General features: G+C 35.7%; 2 protein-coding genes across 2 annotated transcripts; both read right to left on the reverse strand.

Moving 5' to 3' along the window:
• Positions 1-327: 327 nt before the first annotated feature.
• On the reverse strand, positions 328-1433 carry LOC137709837 (LURP-one-like protein (DUF567)). Its single transcript, XM_068448818.2, has 3 exons — positions 1048-1433; positions 738-965; positions 328-619 (listed from the first exon to the last, which is right to left on the reverse strand). Exons 1-3 carry the CDS (start codon positions 1288-1290, stop codon positions 485-487), a joined length of 606 nt encoding a protein of 201 aa, XP_068304919.2. The 5' UTR covers positions 1291-1433; the 3' UTR covers positions 328-484.
• A 13650-nt stretch (positions 1434-15083) lies between these two features.
• LOC148696290 (heavy metal-associated isoprenylated plant protein 39-like) lies at positions 15084-16016 on the reverse strand. The gene is made up of 3 exons (XM_088696206.1): positions 15944-16016; positions 15673-15751; positions 15084-15417 (listed from the first exon to the last, which is right to left on the reverse strand). Exons 1-3 carry the CDS (start codon positions 15950-15952, stop codon positions 15242-15244), a joined length of 264 nt encoding a protein of 87 aa, XP_088552332.1. The 5' UTR covers positions 15953-16016; the 3' UTR covers positions 15084-15241.
• Between the last annotated feature and the right edge of the window lie 216 nt (positions 16017-16232).

A 16232-nucleotide genomic window follows, 5' to 3' on the forward strand; every position in this document is an offset into this window, starting at 1 on the left:
TATTTCGTTTATATAGTCATCTCCTAAATCATCATTTGAGGATTATCTATACCAAAATGCAAATAAATTGGTGATAGTTTACATAGTCATCAATATGTGTATCAAATAAACACGGTTTTGGTAACAAGATCGTCATGGTGAACCAACATTTAATTTATATATATGCATGACTAAATGATTTCGAATTTGCTTGATTTTTCATAGACATTATCTTGAAATAATGATTTAGCAGATGAACAATTCCAATTATATCATGTGTATAGGAAAAATTCGTTAAATAAAAAGGGTGAACGAGGAGGTTCCACCACTGGTGGGATGCAAATAGCATTCAACTAGAAGTAAAAGGGCCTAGTTGATTTATGAATTAGTTACAAAGAACCACAATCTCTAGCTGTAATGAAAGCACAACAGTAACTCATGAGAAGCCGCACTTTTACATGCTTTGGAAATAGCCACGCTATATATAATTATAATGTGATCACACTTACATTTTGCGACAAATCAATCCGTACACAATCACAATAGCCATTATAAGGGAATGGTCCATATGAGGAACCACCTCTAAAGTTAAGACATCGTCCCCCAGAACTACTCCAGAAGATGATAGCTTCTGCTTTGCCTGCACAAGCCACCCAAAAAAATGTTAAATTTTTTAACAGATAAATGATAAATAAAAAAACGGTTGATCCTTATAAGGTATATATAATTAAATATTAATTAAGAGAGCCAAGGCTCACCTCTGCAACAATATCTCCATCAATGTCTACTATTCTAAATCCCACAGCACCACTCTTCCCTGCCAATTTCACTATCCAATACTTGTCACACTCCACTGTAATTTGACAAGCTATGCTTCCCATTAGCATTCTACTATAACTTTTCACTTGAAACCAAGGCTTGTCCTTGCTTTCCTTAGAAGAGCTACTCGTTCTATAGCCATCCCATCGTTCAAAAGCTTGTAACTTCTGCATAATCAAAGCATTTCACTACCATAAAATACTCGAATTCATGGTTAGAAAGCGTAACCATATTCATATTATATTATACCTTTTTAAGTATGGTATAGAGAACTTTGCCTTGGAGATCCATGAGATGAACTTCATTGCTACACTTTTTGTCGTAGTTGTCAACTCGATAAACAATGTTGCCGTTGGAATTGTAGACAGTGCAACCATTTGTATGGCATACAAGTGATTTCATCCAAATGGTATAAGGTTCTCTTTTTGATGAACTATTAAAGTAGGGACAGATAGAGAGAACTTGGGGAGATTGAGGACACACCCGAGCCATAATAGATGAAGGAAATCAAATTAGAACCACGGGGGCAACTAGAAATGTGTCTAAATGAGCTTATTTATATGTTTCAGAAGTTTATGCTGAGTATCTAATTAATTAAGGAACGGTCTGAAGCTTAGGGATCATGCATTTAGTTATCCAATTATCATTGGATTAATTAGGTTAATGATTAGTTAAGATTGTCCTTGCTTTTGATATGGAGGAGCGCTTTCCATTTTCTTAGTCGTTGACTAGTAGGGGGACAGGGAACGAAAGAGACTTGAGCATATATTAGCGGTCCAAGATCAATGTATTTTAGAATATGTGATTCAAATCAATCACCTTTTTTTGTTCAAAAAAAAAAAATTCAATCACGTTTTTTACCTCAAAAAAAAAAAAAAAATCAATCACGTTTTATTCGCGCACGAACTGATAGAATAATACACATGGAGCAGCCTTCTTCTTTTTTAAATTTTGACAGTTCTTTATTGAGCTGCAGCCGTTTAAGAAGATGAAGTGAAAAATTTTGGTAGAGAATCCCCACCATATCATTCGCAGTGTCATTCTCACAAAAAGTGCCACGCCATTATTTGTATTTTACATCACTTCACACTTGTGTTTGTTCCATACGAGAGTTGTCTTGACAAAATATTTCTCAGCGACGAAGGACAAATTGAATGGGATTTTGAAGTACTTCGTAATTAAACTATTGGTGGATGTCGGGATGATCATGCCATCTAATTATGTATATATCTATGCTCAATAAGCTTCAATTATTATATTATCAACTTGGTCATTAATTTAAACCTAATTAGATTTACAAGATTCTAACTCATGCTTTTTTGTGTAATTGTTGAGAAATGCTAGCAACTTTCTCACTTACCTTCTCATTTTAACTTTCTCATTTCTCCTCATGCAATGTGTACTCCATTATCACTCAATACTAAAATTTTAATTATATTAAAGTTTTGTTCTTCCCTTGTTAGTTTAATTAAAATTTTAGTATGTCAACCAAAAATTAATTAAATCTTTAGTTATGCATGCTAGTAAAATACATGTGGCATGAATAGAAGTGAGAAAATTGTTAGCACTCCCCATAATTATTTTCGTTTCCTTGCTAGGCTATTATTTTCTTCATCATTAAATTTCCAAAGAGTCCAAACACATGCTTTTGGTTTAAATATATAACTATTTTCGTTTCCTTACGGTATGTAATTTTAAAGAATATCATCTGAGTTTTAACCAATACACTGCTTTGAACTCTTTACACAAGGTGCGGGCCTTATACTACACCGGCCATATTGCAATTGCTTTATAATCATGACTACATTGGAAGAAGTGGATTTAATATATGTAAAGATGAATGTTATTAACCTCTTAAAATACATTTCTGCATGATTTTGATTGTTGTCTTCAAAAGGTTAACGAACTTTATATTAATTTACGATCACCTACCATCAAAAAGTTGCGGGGTTCGCTGAATTGTTTTTGAATTTCAATATTGACCATTGCAGGGAGAGCATATAGGTTCAATGTACGTCTTCATGAACTACGTGACTGACTCGTGAGCTGACCGAAGGCTTGATTTACATAATGCATTACGTTTTGGGTTGGAAAACCTTCCACTGTTAATTTGATAGTTTACAATATGGACTAGCTGGTCAAAAAGAAATCAATATATGAGGATTGATCTTAGCAAAAAAGAAAGTGCCATTTCCCAACCAAGTAATCCGGTCAATTCACCTTAGGCACCCAAGTTTCCAACCGTCCAGCCCATTAATAGTGTGGATGCAAATTTAGTCTCAATATGGATTGGCGATCACACCTGCAAAACAATAATATTATTGGCTTACATGACGAACATTCAAGAAAAAAATGAGACCGGTGTCAGTAACGACCCTTCCCCAATTATTACGATTTTTATAATTTTTAAACGTGAATTTACAAAAATGCTCTTCGAGGCAAAGTGTTGACTTTTATTGACTGCTGTGTCGTGTCACGTTAGGTTCAATTTCTTGGCGTATCCTCATAGTACTCGTCGCCACGAACGTGTGGGCGTAAACGGATCGTGATTTGGAATTATAACGAAGGAGATATTAATCTTTAAAGCTAAGGGCATTTTAGTAAATTGGTTATCGTCTGGAATGTTCCAGATTTCTGTAGCTATCAGGAAGGCCACGTGTGTGGCCCAGATTAAAAGGAAGAAAGTTGGACGGTGGAGATGGAGGATAAAGGAGAGAAAGGAGGGAGAGGTGAGGTAAATTAGAAGAGGAGAGATGTGAGGGTGACCAATTAGGGAAGAGAGAAAGGAGATAAAGGAAAGAAGAAGAGGAGGAGGAGAACCGCCGAGTTCACCATGACCCGTACCCAACTCGGTGGAAATGCATGAAATCCGGTGCTTTCTCTCGTCAAATTCCGGCAAATTGCACTAACCCACTACTTGGGAACTTCTCATTGATCATTCCTCTTCGATTTTCTGCACAAATTGGACAAGATTTGGTCTGGTTTCGTGACAAGAATATCGGCTGCACCGTGGTGTTCTTCGTGGCAATCCACCATTTCTGCAATGATTTCTCTCAATTGCCACCACCAATATACTTCCCTTGAGTCTAGAAACAATTCCCAATCATTGGTTGAAGTGTCAGAGTCGATTTGAGGACAAATCAAGAATCACCTTTTATAGGGTTTCCGACGGATCGAAGGGAATTTGAGGTGCTTCTCGGCTAAATTGGCCTTAATCACAGGTATGAAAGTTGCTCCACTCACTGAGATCTTCATTTCTGTGAAGTTTGAGAATTTTTAGAAATAGTTAAATTTTCCGACAAGTCGGGGCGGCCGAGCCAATGGGCCGCCGATGCTATTTTACACTAAATTGATATCCATATGATGTGGATTTGAGTATTGTGAATCTAGTTTGATTAAGGTGCGTTACTTTATTTTAGCAATCGACGATCCGACCGTTGGATTGTCACCAAACTTTGATACGTTATAATACGTAATATTTAAGGATATTAGAAATTTACAGATCGGGAATCCAACGTAAGAATCTTCCCAATTAGGACATGTAAGTTATATTTTCTATTGATAAGAATTCTAAGACATGATTTGATAATTTTTCTAGGCGACGATCGTTCGTGACGCCTTGATGTTGTGCTAGGGAGTTGTTGTGCGGACTCTAGGTGAGTAGGCTTTTGGTTTTCTATATATATACGTGTGTATACTTTATGTTTTTCCAAAAAATCGTTTTAAATGAAATGTGATTGAAATGCCATGTCATACTTGTGTTATATTTTAGTATATGCATTAGTGTAGTCATGTATAATGTTGCATGATGCTGCAGAGCCCAGGTAAGCTACAGGTGAGTACATTATGATGTTAGTGGTTGTGATGTACATGGTTATGCCTAGATGCATTTGGTACTCATTATCCTGCACCCCGGTATTAGTGCTCCGCCCGAGGTCAGGACTAGCCTTCACGTGATTGTTCACCGTACGCTCACCTTGGATCCAAGGCAGGTGCCAGCTTGTCGTATAGACCACATTAGGTGGTTCCGACTCATAGGTGACTTGCAATACTTCGCATAGCCTTTATGTGATCGTAGCACTTGAGCGTATTTATTTACACCAAGCCTATCGTACAGACCACATTAGATGGTTTCGACTCGTGTGTAGGTTTAGAAGTGTACAAGTCACATTAGATGACTCCGGCTGGCATATCATTTTACATTGATTTATTCAACCTAGCTTACTTATTTCATTGCCGAGATACTTGACATGGCATATACTTGGTTTTCATTACTCTCGAGCATGATTTCTATATACGTATGTATTATTATTTTCTGAAAAATTATACGGGTTTTACAGCGAAGGGTTATAATGTTTTCAAAAGGTTTTTATTAAAAACTTTATTTTTAGGCCCATTCACACTTGTTTTTGCACCCCTCCAAGTTTTAGCTGTTGGAAGTTCGTATCAATGAGGATTTGTGGTGAATCTTAGTATAGGTGGCTACCTCTGAGGGTATGATCCTTACCCACACTACTGTACTTTACTTATGCTCTGACGTTGCGTGTGAAACGGGCTCGTTCCCGCTCACAGTGCACTTTGGTCATTTGGCACTTTTAGGTTTAAATTTATTCACATTGTGCACATTATTATACTTTATAGCTTCGTCACTTTCCAGGTGTCGGCTAGCACAACTTGATTCGAAGTCCTAGTGGATATTCTGGGTCGAGGTGTGTCAGTGTCTGACAAAGGGCCTCCGATACCTAAGTTAGAAAAAATTTGAGAGAAACTGAATATAGTGAGTAAATTGTGATTATCGACTTCCTATTTGAACTGACTATTTATTGGAAAGACAGTCAAGCAAACCACTATGTTTTGCTAGCATGGTGCAAACCACATTTCACAGACTACTTGGTAGGCTGATGCGCCATGTAGGACACGCAAGCGAGACTTTGAAGAGTTAACCCTTACCTTCTTGAGCTGAGAAAAGCACGATGGCAGATGTGGGAATATTATGAGCCCGCTACACCTTGACATGCATACCCAAGACCTATAGGGCAGGTTGATGCTTAGCCCCTTAAGGTCTGGTGTGGTCTGCTCATGACATCAAGAGTAAATTCGTTATATTGAGTTAATAGTATGCATGTCATTCTCTTATTGGATGTGGTTAATTTATATCTTCACAAATATGGTGGGGGGAAAAAAAAAAAGGGAAATTAATTTAGGTTAACAAAGAATATTTCTACTCTATTTTCTTTTAGATATAAATTTCCTTCTTTTGGAGATCAAGAATATTATGTTTTTGTTATCTAATATTATTATAATTCTTTCAAGGTGGAGAAGTTGTTTGTGAGATTATTGAAGAATTAAGATGGTTTATTTTATTTTAATGCCGATCGCCGTGACTGCTTGATATTGATCACTACTTCTTGGTCTTCATATGAATATTGATTAACGGTACTTCTTGGTCTTCATATAAATGTCAATCAATGGCAGTGAGATAAGGTTTCATAAACTCAGGGTTTGTTTCGAACTGCTTGAAGAGAAAAAACGCTTGTTGACAACTACAACGTTTTTTTACCAAGTTTGGTAGAAAACTTAAAGTACTTTCGTGTTATAGAAACACTTTATGGTGAACCTACTAGTATATTTTTAATCAAACTTTAATGTGTTTCTTAAGTCATAAAAACTTTCTTCATCAAACACCTTCAAATGATTTTTAAAAGTATTTGAATTTTTAATAAAAATTTCAAACATGTTGTAAAACTCGACGATGTGTTCAGTGGAATAAATAAAATAAGATATAAATTTTAAGAGGTTCCTTTACAGTCAGTGTGACTGGAGTACGTCCTCGGAGTAGCAGTGGTGCTTTCATTATAAGCACAGATGATAGTGTTTGTTGCCTTGCTACCAGCTAAGCTACAATGTTTTAAAGTGGTTGATATAGTCATCCATTACATCATTTAGTGGTCAGCCACCAATGTTTACAACATTCCCCCTTGGATGACTAGAAATCTTCAATTGACTCGTTAAAATCTTGATCTGTTTTTGGATGCTCCCCTTGATAAATAGTACCACATCTGTTGTGCTTGTTGACTTTCCATAGGCTTGGTCTTGAACTAGGTTGGAGGACCTTTTGCTAAACTTCCTCCAAAGGTCTGAATTTACTCCTTTTATCTGGAGCTGAATTTGATTCAAGGGTGGTGGACACTTGATCTGGAATCGGACTTATGATTTCTTCAAGGACCTTGGGACTTGTTCTTGAATGAAATGGAACCACGAGCAGCTCCACGTAACAAGTGTTCTTCAGCTCCGTCAGGGATGAATCGGCACGTGTTTTGTTGTGCTTGTCTCCACATGCTTAATGTATCATTATCACTTGCCTTGTATGTTCCCCTTGCAGAAGTGGTATTTTCCCTATGCAGGTTTGGCATCTTCTCTTGCAGTTTTTGTCCTCTAATGCAGGAGTAGAATGCAAACCTTGCATTTGAAAGGTCATTCAAAACATCACTTCTCAGCGACTCATCATGCTTGGCAGCTTCAGTGTAAATAACCAACATCATATCAACAGTTGAAAATGAGTACTCGAAAGCAATGCAAGGTAAGCAACCAGGCAAAGGTTCCAGGCAATCAGTTCCAGATCGGGAGCTTGATTCCATGTGGCGACTAATTGCTCTCTTTCTCATTGTCCTGCAAGGAAAAGACAGGGAGATTGCATGATATGAGATACTCTTGCTCTCGTCCCTGATGATATGAGATATTCTTGCTATGGTGTGACTTATTTGAAGAGGTATTCTCGGAGAGGAAGAAAACTGAGTATTTCGAGATGCTTTGTTGAAGATGCATTCTCGGAGATGAAGAAGAGTTAGATATTTTTGTAGGTCTACCTTGTTATGGAAGATAAAGGTCGACATATATAGGGATTTCCCAATAGCAACTAGTGGTGTTTTGTCTTTACGCTTGTTAGCAACTGTGATGTAATTAGAACAGTAAGATTTACGCGTTTTCAACTTTATCAAAGATCTTTGACAAAGTTGCACGTGATATCCAAAAGTTGAGATTGCGTCTAAGAAATATTAACGAATTTATCCTAAAAATCTGGCTTTTGAAATTCGGAGAGCGATGTCTCTTCGATTTTTGAACAAGTGGCCATGTTGCTTCTTCTTTTATAGAGGCATCAATTGTGCTCAAAATGTATGCTCGAAAAACTTATGCATGTAGAATTTTCCCTTTCTTGCACTTTTGAGATTTTATCTGAGCTTATTTTTCTTTCATCATTTCTGAAAATGGCTTACCCGTTTAACCTTTGTTTAGATTTGAGTCTCGGGAGGGATACAAACGAGCTACGTCAGGATAATATATAGCGCTCGTCCTTCTTATCTTCTAATGGTCCTCTTACAGTTGGAGACTCTGTGATGAAGAATAACATAACCACTACAGTGGTAGCTAGGGATCTTCTCATTCCCAAGGATAACAGAATCCTTTCAAACCGATCTGATGAGTCGGCCGTTCTAGACTCCTTGGCTCTCATAATTTAGTGTGCGGGCTCTGTTTCTAATATGGGCCAACGCCTACTTGCTTGAACTTACCAAGTTTAATCATTGATGGCTGAGGTGGCAAGTCTTAAACAAGAGATTAGAGGGCTCAAGCACGAGAATAGAGTGTTACACATGCTTGCAAATAATTACTCGATGAGCATGAAAAGAAAGCTCGACCAACTACTGGAATCCGAATGTCGGACTCAAAATGACAATCAGGGGTTCGAGTCTTTATTCCAAAGACATCCGTTGTCTCAACCGTCTAGAGTTTCACCAAGTACTGAGGCTCTAAATAATCAACCTCTGGTGCCTTCCCTTTCTGGGGTACTTCCAGGTATTGAGGCTTCTCATGAGCAACCTTTGTGAAAGGTTCCTTCCTATTTGTTTGTTTTAACTCATGTGCATGTAATTTCTCGAAGATATTAATAGATAAGCTTTATTTCATTGAATGTATTGTGCCAAATACAATAAAGCATATACTTCACTAAGATGTGGTACTTCTGGACCAAATATCAATTTATCTTTACCTTCACGAAGATAAATGATCATTCTTAGTGTCTAAATAATTTGAGTTTTCAACTCATAATCTTCAACCCATATGACTTTATAAATATCATGGATAAGTTCGTGTTGGCATATTGTTCGATTCTACAGTTCAAGACAATATCTCTCTCAACACTTTATAAACTTTCTAGACTCATCAGGAGTCTAAATCTAATATTAGCGACTCTTGCAAGAGATTTTAGTATGTTACAACAATATCATAATGATAGTACTCACTAAGGCAATTTATATCATCCATTGGTATTTAATTACTTTTATGCTTTACCCTTCCAGAGTTTTCTTCAAGCAATCTGAATCTTTCAGGGATTTTCTATACTTCATAACACATTTTCCTTAGGAATTTATACAGAGCAACTTGCTTCCATGTATATTTGAGGGATTTACTTATGAAGATATGATGTGGGCGACTCATAACCCTTCGTATATAATTCTCTATTCATATGAACTTGTTTATAAAAGCATAATTTCAGGTTTCAATTAGTAACCTTGTGTCATATCATGTGAGTGTAATTCATTGTATTACAAATGCCCACATTTTCTCTTGGAATTTATACAGAGCTACTTACTTCCATGTATATTTGAGGGATTTACTTATGGAGATATGATGTGGGCGACTCATAACCCTTCGTATATAATTCTCTATTCATATGAACTTGTTTATAAAAGCATAATTTCAGGTTTCAATTAGTAATCTTGTGTCATATCATGTGAGTGTAATTCACTGTATTATAAATGCCCATATGTAACCTCATTTGGTTCAACATCTTTTGGCTATTTGTATTATATACACATATATATAGGTCCATTTTTCCACATTCTTACAAGATTGTAATGGAATTGCCTTTCTCCATTTTTGGCAAATAATATTTGCTTTCGTCGACAAACAAAAGAACGTGACTCAATATCAATACAACTCATTGATGAATTTAGTAGCAAAATTACCGTGGGTTATCATCAATCTGAGATCCCATATTCTTATGTGCATGCACATGCATAAAAGCTTTTCATTTCTTTGGATATCTATTACCTTTTCAAGGGCATTACACTATTTCTTCCAGGATAGTCATAATTTAGAGAATGCGGATCTTAACCTCCTCTAGAGTGTTATAGAGCTGGGATTTTAATCTCCACTTCCGGGAGTTGAGTCATTAGAACCTATATGTCTATCATGCTTCATGCATGAGACGTCAACATTCCCATGTCCGCGGATTGTCCTTTTTGGGACATGTATCTATACGGCGATTGTCATGCTTCCGGCATGCAACAATTATGCTTTGGGAATGCAATAGTTCAATAGTGCCATATTCTTCTTCTTTCAAAGAACTGAACCTTTTGAATCTAAGGGTCTTCGACGCTTCAAGCGTGTAACAGATTTGTTACCACATTATTTTATCCAACAGGAACATCAATTCATGTAGGCACATTTGCAACAAGTCTATGTGATTTTATTACTTTCGTTGCATCATTAAATGCATCTAGCATTTGATTTGCATATCGTTGCATCATTCAATCATTCTCACTTCGTTTTTATATTGATTGCTTCATGAATCAAAATAAGACAAATTCTCTTCGTTCTTCTAGAACGGTCTTTTCTCTTCATTCTTCTTGAATGATATTTTCTCATCATTCTTCTAGAACGATGTTATTTTCTCCCCCGAACGGCGGGAATACTGTCTTATCAAAATCCTAGTCTGCAAGCCACGCGGTAAACATATCCCCAGTCAAGGGTTCAGAATGTTGAATGATAGATGGTGAATTAAATTCAACATAAATTTCCAGTTTGCCTTCAAGCCGCATTTCTAGTACATTGTGGCAGTGTAATAGGCACATAGATAACATAATGAAAAAACCCGTACACGTGTAATGTTTGGCTGGTGCCCAAACATGAGTTGTACTAAGAAATATTGATGGTTGGTAACTGGTCTCAACCAAACATAATAGTGGATTATGTATAATGGTATGTCCACATATAGAAAAACTTGCAATCTCGTTTTCATGAGCAGAGCATGGGTAATCAATTTCATTCGCTTAATAAATGATTCTGCTAAATCATTTTTGAGTATGAAGATGAGGAACATAGTGTTCAACATCAATGCCCAATGACATGCAATAATCATCAAAACTTCGAGTTGTAAACTCTCCAACAAAATGTATCATACATCAAGGAACTTTTGGTCCTTATTTAATAGCCTATGAATTGGGACTCTTATGGCCTTTATTACAATTAAGTTGTGGCACTTCGGCTCTTCAAACTTAAGGTACTCATCAAGGAACTTCATGTCTGATCTTGAGGATCTAGGGACTTCATTCCTGATCTTTTTGCATGATGGAACTTCAGGTCTAATCATTTTATGTGATGAGGATCAAGAAACTTCAGGTTCTTATATGATCAAGGAACTTCGGGTCCAGTATGTACTCATCGTAACAAAAAGAAGTACAATAAATAAATTAAAGCAATAGGCGGTAATTCCAGCCATGGTAAATAAATTGCTTTTAAGTAAATAAAGTTTGTGACAAAGGCTTTGATTAAGCACCATTCACATAAATATCAAAGCTTTAAAGCAAAGGGTAATAATTCTACACACTATAAATAAATAGAACTTGTGATAGGGATTTAAACCAACACCATGCACATAAATTTGCCAAAACAGAAAATGCAATGATTACGTCCTTATCTTTTGCTTTTTTTCTTTTTCTTTTTCTTGGTCTGCCATTTTCTTTTATTTCATCCCTTTTACCTTTATTATTATTTCACTGTTCAAAGTCATTTTAGTTATCTAGGAAATAATAGAAACACTAATTTCCAATCGGTGTTCCTCCTCCGGTGAGTTTTGAAAAAATCGAAACGGTTCTCATAAGTTTTGGAGTCAATAGTGTCGGTAACTTATGAGGAGATCAAACCGTTATATTTAATTCAAATTGTAGTATGATATGGATAAGAGGAAACCGAACAAATTTCGTGAAGAAACAATTTTGATCTGAGCTACCTAAATGGAGTTTTGGTACTCATAAGGTGCCTATCCAATTTTCTGCGAAAATTGGAAGCTAGTTTGGTATTTTAGGCATCTGTGATAATCTCACCGTTGGAATTTTTTGAAAATTTAATATGTTGTAGGTGCTGGGCGGACGAACAACTTTGAAGAAGAAAGTATTTCAATCTGAGATCTGCAAGTTGGAGTTCCAAGGCTGTTTATATGGCTGTCAGATACGAATTTTGAGTATGTACTCTTTTGCTTCTGCAAATGATGATATACAATCATACAACAACATATATATATTTGCTTCAGGGAAATCAGTAGTACAAAGATTTTCTTATCTGTGAGATTCCAAGCAACATAGGTGAACATGATTTGTGGCTTTGTGCTTTCCACTGACACGAGAGCTTCTCGTGCTGATAACATGATGTAAAACTCGACGATGTGTGCAGTGGAATAAATAAAACAAGACACAAAATTTACGAGGTTCCCCTACAATCAGTGTGACTGGAGTACGTCCTCGGAGCAGCAGTGGTGCTTTCATTATAATTTAGAATAATAAGAGTACAAACTAACTCTCTTGATTATCTCCTCTCCTCTTCCTCTCTTTTCTCTCTTCCTCTTCCGTGAGCCTTGTGGCTTCTATGTGTTTGCTCTCATCCTCAACATTCCTTTTTATAAGCACAGATGATAGTGCTTGCTGCCTTACTGCTAGCTAAGCTACAGTGTTCTAAAGTGGTTGATATAGTCATCCATTACATTATTTAGTGGTCAGCCACCAATGTTTACAACAAAACATACTTAGAATAAAAAGCACTTTTAGTAAAAACACTTACAAGCATGTATTTATGGGTTAGGACCCGGAGATACATCTTTTTTACACACATTTTGACATACGTTTTTATGAGAATTACTCCATAATATATTTTAACAATCCAACCATCTATCATTTATGTCTTTCCTCAAATATCATCTCTACGAAAAATCGCCAAAATACGAAACCATACGACCCTTGGATTAAATTTGGTATTTCTTTATAGAACCATGTTTGTCCATTTTCTTCACTACAAATAAATGTCTTATAGTTTTGTATTTGTCTAAATATATATATATATATATATATATATATATATATTTTTTTTTTTTTTTTTTTTTGTTAGGATGATATGTGAATGATGAATGAATGTCTTCACTACAAATATAGAAGATTACGGAATGGAAGTCATAAAAACGTGTGTTAAAATATGTGTAAAAACATTAATTATATATACATATATATATGTTAGGATCCGTGAACATACGCTTTTGACACACATTTTGACACCATTTTGTAATATATTTCAACAATCTGAACCTTCTATATTTTAATATATCATTCATAGATCATTCTTGCAGAAGATTAGACAAATCTAAAACCATTAAGCAATTCATATGTAGTGAAGAAAATGAGCGAACACGGTTCTACAAAGAAACACTAAATTGAATCCAGCGATCATATGGTTTTGGATTTGAGTAATTTTTTATAGAGATGATATTTGAGAAAAAATGTAAAAGATAAACATTTGAATCGTTGAACTACATTACGGAGTGAGTCTTATAAAAGTGTGCGCCAAAATATATGTAAAAAATATGTGTCCCGAATCCAAACTATTTTAATACGACCTAAACACTCACTTGGCATTGTATCGCCCTTTTATGTGTCTTATACATAGCTTGCTCTTTTTGATTGCACGTCAACAGGCATGCCAATATGCGCTAATTATTTTGTTGTAATTTGCAATCTTTACTAATCATTCCAAACACAGTTGTCTTTTTTCGTTAGTGGACACCCTAGATTTCATAGCTCTTCCTATGATATGCTCGTAACCCTAATGCTTGTTTATGGAGTATGATGAGGAAAATTTGTTTCGTTCACAACATTATTTAATATTTATTTACTTTTCATAAGACTCCATCATCATCATGTAATAATAAAGACCATTTTTTTTTTCTTCACCAAAAAAAATAAAGACCATTTTTTAATTTTAATTACTTTCTTCTCAACTAGGGCAAAAACACGACCACCACATACAATTCCCGAAAGGAAAAAAAAACATGTTATTGAGGCATTTTATTCTTGTTTTGATTGGAGGATCCCAAAAGTAACCCAAATTTGTTGTCTGCCAATACTTTTACATGGGCGCCAATGGTGTCAGCAAGCAAAAGTTGATCTTGATGTAACTGAGTGTAGCTTGGAATATTTTTAGTAAAAACAGTATATTTATAAAAGTCGACATTGATGTAACTGAGTTTAGGCATTAATCTGGTGCAAGCAAATCAAATTTGGTTTTATAGTTAGAAAAAGTCGACCCAATTCTGGAGAACAACGTGGAGAAGACGGGAATACTAAAACCTTGCACAACCGGCAAGGAGAAGCCAAACTTAAGGAAAACACAAGACGAGACAGAGATCATCACATGAACCAAAAAAAAAAAAAAAAAAAAAAAAAAAAAAGAGATATTTTCAATTAGATACGGGGTAGAGGTCCGGGTTTGTTATCTTGATTGATTTCAGGGAAAGAGAGCCGGGAAATCTCCCTTGAATAGGAAGGGCCGGGGTAGGCTGTTGGTCTCCGGTGCTTGTGCTTTTGGTACAAAGGCGAAAGAGATTCTAAATGACATTTTGTTTTCTTGTACATGCACTTCTAGCTAAGTGCTACTAATTATCCACCTTATTTTTCTATACCCACCTTATAATGACTTGTCATCTATATTTTTAGTATAAGGTTCGTGAGAAAATATGACAAATGATGAGTAGCAAAGAAAACACTCTTTCTAACTATTAAAGAATTCATCAATATTTTCTTGTAGCTGAAAGCGTATGTGAAATAGAATTCAAAAACGGGTGAAAGATGAAATTTACATAAATAAATTAATAAGAGGCATGCAGGGGATTCCATGTTGTATCATTACCTTGCCATTAGACATGTTTTGTATGATGAGCATGGATTTATTTGTATCAGCGTTATGCCTCTTAAATTAATTAAATTCGGGAGTACTTCTCCTTCTAGTTCGTTCGAACAGATACCCAGTGCAAATCCTATCTCCCATATCAAAAACATGAAAATAAAATAACATCATATTCAAAGAAAAATCATACACTCCACAACCATTATTAATCTTTAGTTGAATAATTGACACGCATAGAATCTCAAGAATATGCATGATTTGTTTCATTAATTTCAAACGAGTAACGCTATATTTAGCACATATTCATTATTGATACACCCTTTAATATGGATGCGTTTTATATACAATGGTATACTGTTAACAATGAGGTCGGAAGCATTATTGATTTCAAATAGTACATGTATACATAAGGGCCATCTCCATCAAATAAACGCCATGATCATTTCTTTCCCTCCACTTCTTTTTTCTCCTCCTTCTTCTCTTCTTGGGCTGGACCAACCGATTCTATATCTATTTTGCCTATTTTCTTCAGCTTTTTGGCTATTGCAATAGTGTCCATCTCTCCAACGACCGTAAGCTTCTGCTCCTTCAAATCAGCTGCAATTGAGTCAACCCCTGTTTATCAACAAACAATTGGTCATTCTGCAAAGTGATCTCATTAGTACAGGACAAAAGGATGGCAAAATCCGCATGGATACAGATAACTATGGGAGGTCGCCCCGATTAGGCGCATTAGCAAACCCCTACCAGAAACTGCCCCCAGCCCATTCCCAGCTAAATTTAATAAACTACAAAAGAAAGCGTCTTGCTCCAAGTAAGAGCAGGTGCATAAACAAATTAAAAGAAACTTGGAAAAATTAGATGAAAAACCGTATAGGTCGGCAACGGCCTCTATGGCTTTCTGCTTTGTCTTCTCGTCATCCATAGTCATGATCCTCACCACAACTTTCTACAAAAAACACAACATTGGAAATAAAATTGAATCTTAATTTCCGTCACATGCAACTAGTATATAATTAAGTTGAAAACCATAGTACGTATCAAAACGCGTGAACGAAAAGCTATCAAACTAGGAATATATTGTTATTTTCCAACAATATCTACTAATAAGACGAGAAGAATATTAAAGACTTGGCAGTACCTGAGCCATATTGTTTTCACAGTTCTGAAGCTATGGAATTTTAATCAGAGAAACAGTAATCTAGATAGGGAAAGTGTAAGCTATCGAAGAAGAATAAGGAAATAGAAGCTGAGAGAAAGTAATAACAAGACACTTAGACTCTATACTATTACAAAATTACCCCATATCTATCTCAAATAACACAAATGTGACACGTGTTGTTGTGTTATTATATTGAACCTTAATGTAGAACTAGGGTTACGGTTTTAAAGAGCAGCCTACAAGAAACCAAAGATCTAAACTAGGGTTA

The sequence above is a fragment of the Pyrus communis genome, chromosome 6, assembly GCF_041283825.1.
Source record: "Pyrus communis isolate YQ-2024b chromosome 6, ASM4128382v1, whole genome shotgun sequence".
Taxonomy (NCBI): Eukaryota; Viridiplantae; Streptophyta; class Magnoliopsida; order Rosales; family Rosaceae; genus Pyrus; species Pyrus communis.

Coding starts and splice junctions, on each gene's coding strand:
- LOC137709837 (XM_068448818.2), bottom strand. CDS start 1,290: ATGGCTCGGGTGTGTCCTCAATCTCCCCAAGTTCTCTCTATCTGTCCC. Junction 966..1,047: donor TCTATACCATACTTAAAAAG/GTATAATATAAT, acceptor TTGATTATGCAG/AAGTTACAAGCTTTTGAACG. Junction 620..737: donor ATGGAGATATTGTTGCAGAG/GTGAGCCTTGGC, acceptor TGGCTTGTGCAG/GCAAAGCAGAAGCTATCATC.
- LOC148696290 (XM_088696206.1), bottom strand. Junction 15,418..15,672: donor GGCCGTTGCCGACCTATACG/GTTTTTCATCTA, acceptor GTTGATAAACAG/GGGTTGACTCAATTGCAGCT.